Below are 7831 nucleotides of genomic sequence, written 5' to 3'. Positions count from 1 at the left end.
ATATAATAGAAAAATCAGCCAAAATCGAATAAATAAACGGTGCTGACGTTTTCAAAATATCATATATTATAATTTGGAATACTTGCAAGATTATTACAAGGAAATAAAAGTTGAATATTCAATTTTAAATGGAAAATGCAAACCAAAAATAGCTGGTTCATGTTAGAAGGACAGCTTGTACTGTGACTTTACCTCCTTTTCTATTCGAATTAATTAGACTTTCAAAATTATATACGATTAATCAAAAAATAATTAAAAGGAGATGCAGTTATTTTAGCGTAAATTACAACGTGCTTTTTTATATTTAGCATAATTGCAAATACTCACTTATTATTTAAAAAATTATCAATAACCGTCCCTTAATGTTTGATAAAATTATACAATCCTTAGACGAAAGTTAAAATCAAAGGTATTAATAGTTTTTTAAATAATAAGAATATATTTATAATTATGTAAACCTCACAAAGAATTGGTTGTGATTTACCTTTTATTTTATTTTCTTTTTCTTTTAACCCAATCTTTATAAAAGAAATCAATTTCTTTTTTTTAGTCGAGTGTGAGATGCCAGATGTAAGTTGACATCATTTATCGATTGAAGAGATGCACCGAAAAAATATTTATATTTATTTATTAGACTTAATTTAGCTTAATTAGTGATGAAAACTCCCCATGTTGATTCATTTAATGAACATCCTTACTCCCGAAGACATCTCACTTTCCAAAATCGAATATATACTTTAAAAATAGGGTAAATTACAATCAACTTTCAAAAGTATATCATAATTATAAATATTTTTTTATTATAACAAATCAAATAATTAAATAGTGTATTCAACACTAAGTTTATAAAGAAAATAATTAAATATGTAAATTATTGAACAAAAAATACTTGCTGTCAATAATTACAGTATCAAAAATATATAAGTTTGCCCATTTCAATTTAATTGTATCCAGATCGAGCTAGAAATTTTGAGCAGGAAAACACAAAGAATTGCAGAAATTAAACATTAATTAATTCAATTAATCAAGAAAAATAAACTGAATTGGGAAAATTGATGAAATGAGTAGCAAGAAGATCATATATATTCAAGAAATTAATATTATTTTTGGGTATTGTAATTATTATTAGAAATTACAGAATTGATGAATATTGCAGAAGAAGCTCACTATAGCTACAGTGATGAGGAGGGGCCCCGGCCAAAATTTACAAACACGAAAATTCCCCTCCCTGACATGAATTGATCATATACGTATGTATTTCAGCAAGTAATTGTGTATCTATAGGTTTGTACGCCCACATATAGATACAGTACTCATCGATCGATCTCTTCCTGTACACTTCCATGAATATCCGCCATGGATTGACCTTCACATCAAGAATCAAACGAATACGGGGGTTTCAACAGATCGTACGGTGCCCATAGCGCATCCAACGGGCAGGGCCTGCTTGCGTCAAGCCTCGCCCATGGCTTCCCTTTCCCGCTCCAGTGGAGCAGGCTCACTGGGCCTGGATGCAAATCACGGCAAAGCCCGCGAAAGTTGTCTCCTCCGAGCCCGTGCTGATTCCATCTGTGATCCACAGCCGCTATGTTTCCGGCAAAAACCAGCAAGAATGGCGGCAAAGACCCCAATTCGTAGATCCTCATTCGCTTCTGCAACTCCATCCACTCCTCGATCTTCGTCGTGTAATCGCCGGCCCGCCATCGCTCCAGATCGATCACCATCACTCCGGTGTTGAAGTAGCACGCTTTCCGGTTCGCGAAGGTCAGGGAGAGAGAAGGATTCGACCAGAATGTGGGGGTGAAGTAGGAGGTGAAATTGGCATTGCAGTACTCCGGCGCCGCCAGGACTTTCTCTGCGCCCAGCGGGATGGCGGCGAGCTTCGCAATGTCGTCGACAAGGACCAAATCAGAGTCGAGATAAACCACACGGCGGACGCACGTGGGCAGGAGGTCGGCCAGGTAGCTACGGGCGTAGTTGAGGGGGCAGTCGAGAGCGGAGCGGATGGAGGTGGAGATGAGCCCCGCCACGGCCGAGTCTTGGAAGCGGTAGATTTTGAAGTTGAGGTAGGGGAAGGAGGCGGAGATGGTGGCGCGTAGGAGGGACGCGTCAGCCGAGGCAGATGCAACGAAGTGAAAGAAAACATTTTGCGGGCAGGAGGTGTGCTGGAGTGTGGAGAGGATCGCCGCCATCGAGCCCCGGATGTAGGCCGCATCGAGGGTCATTGCAATGTGGACGGCATCATTAGAACATACGAACTTGTCGTTCTTGTCATTGTTATCATCATCGCTGTTGTCGTTGGCGTTGAGGTCTTTAGCATCATCGGTGCTGCCGATGTTATCGATTCTGCCGAGGATGGAAGGGCACTCGGGAGCATTGTAGAACTTCGGGGCTTCTCTAAACCGTTGCGGGATTGAGGTTCTAACATCAGGTTGTTGTGCTAGACAAGAAATGGTAAGAAACAAGAAAATGTACATAGTGAGAAAGAGAGAGAAGAGTTGTCGTCTAGGCCTCTTCATGTGGAGGGATCTTAGATTTTGGCCAATTGGGAGGGAGGGTCTGGGATTTATTACATCCCGGGTAGGGGGGGGGGGCGAGTGTTGAATTGAGTTTGAAGTTAAAGAACACGCTTTTGGTACTTAAAAAATTGGAGGGGTTGCAATAACATAGCTGGATGGCTGGCCCGGGGGTGGGGGGGGGGGGGTGGCTAAGTCAAAGATTTTCAATAGGAATTTTCATACATGTTCTACATTATTCACTAATATCGAGTGAGAGATTGAAATTCTGCGCGTTTTTTCTATTTTTTTGAAATGGGGCCCCTGTGATTGATTCTCTTTTATATTTAGATTGCAGTAACCAATCATGGAAAAGGTTAAAACATGGGTGAAAGAACAAAAATGCATGGTGATGGGGGGTGGGGGTGGGGTACGGCTTATGAAAATATCAAAAGTTTGCATGGTGGTGACGACAGGGAGTAAGTAAAGTCTTTGCTTTTGAGGTGGTGGCAACTAGCATTAGCCATACCCTGAGGGGACAGGATTTTTAGTTTTAATTTCACCAATTTGAAATTTTGAATTTAAATTCCTTTCATTTTTTATATTTCACTCCACACACTAGAAAAAAATAATAATTATTTTTAATTATTATTAAATAAAAATCAAGTAAAACATTAGAATGATTCACTATGGACTATTTTTGCCATGATTCATTAGTCACGACAAATCTTTAGTCACACTTGTGAAAATTACGACCAACTGTAAAAGTAATTAAAAATTATTTACTACGAATTTTCTTTTTTAAATATGACAATAATCATGAATATAGATAATGAAATAGTTTATACATTTCAAAAATTATATTATACACATAGCACATGTATAATAAAATCTAAATGTAATATTAACTTACAATAAAAGATTCGGACAGTAATTTCAGGAGGTTGTTGCATGATGTTAGCAATTCCTAAATATGTTGTCATGATAGGAACCAGACGAGAGCAAGAAAGAAGAAAGCTACTTTTTTTTTTTCTTTCCAAAGGTAAAATAACCAAGAAATTAATAAATTGTTTTATTCTTTGTTATTATGTGAAATTATTATAATTTATTTAATTATTCATTGTTACATTAATATATCGATAAATTAAATGTATTACTCAATTTAATAACGTATTAGTGTAATCATTACCCATAAAATGTAAAAGTTGCGAGCAAAATATGATTTTATTATTATAGAGTCAATCTTTTTGGAGGTATTTGGAATTTAGGCAAACCTCAAGGGCTAAAAGTGCCATTAGTTGTCATAATATCATTCATTCGTAGCACTACAAACTAGAAGAAATATAATTTTTCAATACAATTAATTACTATGGTTAAAAATAAAAAATTATGACGGATACCAACTAATCATGATTACACAATGGTTATTAATCATTGTTCTTGTAAAAAGACCAAAATATTTGCTATAGCTAAAAGCTGTGGCAAATATTCTAACCATAAGTCTACCCTTATTGATGTTGATTGACCGTGATTAAAATTTAAATTTTTCCATCAATTTTATCTGATGATCGTGGTACAAAATATTGATACGAAATTTAAGTCGTAGTGATTTATAATATAGAGAATAATTATTTTTTTTATATAGGGATAAGATGTAATAATAACATCAACAATAATAATCATATCGTAATTCATTTTACAAATTTAAGCTACTGCTAAGCTTCATCATTAATCTTAGAACAAAAGAGTGGCAAGAAACAACCTTAAATTTGGACTTATAATCAATAGATTCCGTGTGTCTCAATTCAAACAATGCTTAGATCTGAAAATTTTACAAAAAAAAATTAATTCAATTGGTATACCCTAGAAGAATTATAATATCGCAATTGAGTCGGGTCTACCAGACCCATAAATTTTGCACGGAAAATATTTAATCATGGTTAATTGTTGTGGCTAACAGTCATGTAATGGTTGATATATAGCCGTGTTTTTTACGAGTGTAGCTAATAAATTTGTCATGACTAAAAATTATGGTAAAAATATTTTATATGACTCATAGCCATAGTAAAAAAAATACTTTCAACGAGAGATAATCTAAAATTTTTTGTTGATTTTATTTAATCTTGATTAATAATAATTATTTATCATGATATCAATTCATAATAAATAATATTATAGTCAATAATAATTTTTTTTCTAATACCCAGAGATCTCATCCCTCAGATTTACTCATAAAAAATTTAAATTGACTTAAATATTGAAAGGTTTTTGTCGAAAACTATCGTAACAATCCGAACGATCTTTCTTTTGTGACAGGTTCTAAAATTATTCTGAATTAGGATAAACACCGACACGATTTCTCAAAATACTAACATCACCCAAATAAATATTTATACGTAGTCACATCGACAAAAGAATAATTCATTTAAATTGATCGATATTCTCAATTTAACTCCAAACTAGATATCAATTAACCATAGACTTAGATTTCATCCAAGAATTTTCATCCATTCATTCCCTACAACATATACAATATTTAATTATGATTAATTGTTTATAATTAAAAATAACTAATTATTATAAATAATTATTGACCACGACAACATAATGTTTATTGGTCATAGTTTTAACGGGGTTTACTAAAATAATTTTTTATGGCTAAAAAGTCATGGTGAATGTTATTGCCGTGGCTAAAATGTTTGTCACAGTGAATAAGATAAATTTTTGCATCGATTTTATTTGACTATATTTAATAATAAGGGATAATTACACTCCCCTCTCCTGAAATTTGTTGTAGTTACACGTAGACTCTCTATAGCACTCTTGAAGTTTGCTTCCGTCTAACAAATAAATCCTTCCATTAGTCAAAACTTACTACATTTGCTGATATTCACAAAACAACTGAACGAAAATCGACATTTACTCTCGGTTGACTGATTACTAACTTATTGCAGGTCAAATAATCCATTAACGTGTGAAGCCGTATGACAGTAATTTGATCATAAAAAGTAAACTATCCGTATAACGGTGAAGATATACCTCCTCAAAAATGCTAGATGTAATTTCTCAAATCACAGAGAGTGTACGTATAATTATACTAAATCTCAAGAGAAAAAAGTGTAATTATTCCTAATAATAATCATTTACCATCATTTTTAATCCATCACGATTAGAATATAAACAATTAATACCATTTTTTTTTTTTCCTAGTGATTCCTGTTCTAGAACGTCAACCAAAGAAGGCCAAAATAATGTTCAAAATTCGAAACTGTTAATAATTATTTGACAAACTAGGTAGCCAACCCACACGACGTACGAGGGCAGATGTACGGAGTAGGAGCAGATAGAAGTATCCCAGAAAATTCTCCAAGAATATAAATCAAACCCCACATCCTATTTTTTTCCAACTAATGAAGTCTGAAAAGCACACACGGTCCAATTTGGCCCCACGAATTTAGTATTTAATTTTCAGACACTAAAGTTGTAAGAGTTTGAAAGTGGATGGTTTGTTGAGGAGGATACTTCTTCTGTCCGTATGTTGACATGTTACGGTGGATGACAATAATGCTCTATCTAACCTCATTTCTTGGTGACAAAAATGGGTAACTTTTCTTCCCACTAATTCTTGATTTCAAAGAATGCTCATTTTTACGTTGTTTGCAGATTGAGGATGCAATATAGAGAGAGCCTTGCAAGTTTTCCAAAATTGACACCACAACTTAAGTGCGTTCATCTTTCAATTTTCTATCATTTTTCAAGAATTGGTACTGAGGAAGTGTTAGCGATCAGGTTCTTGGTCTGGTGGTTGAGGTTGTGGGATTATGACAAATGATTACCTAGAAAATAAAATTATCATTCTTGTTCTAGAAAACAATTTTTTTTTTTAAAAAAAAAAAGAATGTTAGTGAAGTAACATTTTTTTTTAAATCTAAAAGATTTAATTGATGTGGTGGGAAACTGGAGGGAGAGTCGGGACAATCAATTTAATTATTGGTTTGATTGCACTTTTTCATCCCGAGTAGTCATGTAATTTGTTAGGGTTGTAAATTGGTTCTTCACTTTTTTTAATTCGTAATTTTAATTAGGTCAAAATTCGCTTGAATTTTTTAAAGATGGCAGGAAAGTGACATCATAATTCCGACCAATTTTGTCCTAAAAATCGCGAATTAAAAAAGGTGAACGACCATTCTACAATCATAACAAATTATAAAATTAAAGTGACAAATGACTATAATTACAGAAGTAAAAATGAAATTCTCATGTCCTTCGAACATATTATTATTTAGGGATAATTATATATACATCCACTGACTTATGGTCTACTTACACAAACCACCTTTATTTTTAACATAATTATAAAAACTACTTCTGACAGCCAAAAAATAGGAATAATTTGTATAATGATACCGACGCTTTCAGGAGGGGTGCGTGTAATTTTAAAAAAAGTTAGGAATGATTTTTATAAGTGATATTAACATTTTGATGAATATATATGTAATTATCTTAAAAAAATAAAAGTGATTTATGTAAATAAATTATAAATCAAAATTTGTAAATATAATTATACCTATTATTTATCAATGATACAAATTGCGGGCTCATCTATACATCAAATTAATAATGAATCATAGGAGAAACATTATAAGCTGCCTACGAGGGCAAAGATACAGACAAAAATCATTACTGCAAGAAAATATATATATATATATATATATATATGTTGTCGGGTAAAGAATTTGTCAAAAGCATATATAGAGTGATGCATGATGATGATCGTGCTAGGATCTTTCTCCTTTCCCTTGTATGATATATACATATATATATGTATAGAAAAGCTGAAACACGGACAATTAATTAGTAGGTGTACTGTGTGCAAAAACCCTTTTCCCACTTTACCAATATTATTACATTTGACTCCAGAGATTTCTGTTCTTGGTTACGAGAAAACAACAGGCAATGAGTGTTTACACAAAATATGTATTTTCTCTTTCCAACTGAGCTAGGGTTTTTTCGTCCTCAACAACGTACATAGCTTGTTTAGGTTGTGATACCCTTTATTATTTGACTGGTGTTTTATTTTGTGATGTATTATTTGCTTTGATTCTGTAAGAGTCTCACGATCTAGTTCTAAAAAAATGCGAACGACGCTAGCCAATGTTAGATTGTTATGTCTAAACTCCTTCACCAGTGAACCATAATGGTTACTTTTAATTAAACCTTCAAATTAAACTCATCGTCTTAGCCCACCACAAGGCTAAATTACTTTCTTTTTGTCTCATAAAGAAGACACGTTTTCTTTTTAGTCCCACATTTTATGGAATTTCTATTTTGGTCCC

The 7831-nt window shown here is 33.2% G+C and overlaps 1 protein-coding gene across 1 annotated transcript; it reads right to left on the bottom strand.

Moving 5' to 3' along the window:
* Positions 1-1081: 1081 nt before the first annotated feature.
* Positions 1082-2558, bottom strand: LOC105166300 (putative galacturonosyltransferase-like 1). Its single transcript, XM_020695258.2, has one exon. The coding sequence runs from the start codon at positions 2517-2519 to the stop codon at positions 1374-1376; it is 1146 nt and encodes a 381-aa protein (XP_020550917.2). The 5' UTR covers positions 2520-2558; the 3' UTR covers positions 1082-1373.
* Positions 2559-7831: the final 5273 nt, after the last annotated feature.

Source organism: Sesamum indicum, linkage group LG7 (assembly GCF_026168435.1).
Source record: "Sesamum indicum cultivar Baizhima isolate 11 linkage group LG7, ASM2616843v1, whole genome shotgun sequence".
Taxonomy (NCBI): Eukaryota; Viridiplantae; Streptophyta; class Magnoliopsida; order Lamiales; family Pedaliaceae; genus Sesamum; species Sesamum indicum.
Note: the sequence above shows the minus strand (reverse complement) of the source record. Positions and strands in the feature narration are given on the sequence as shown.

Bases quoted from the DNA above. Each gene is read 5' to 3' on its own strand.
- LOC105166300 (XM_020695258.2), bottom strand. From the start codon at position 2,519: ATGAAGAGGCCTAGACGACAACTCTTCTCTCTCTTTCTCACTATGTAC.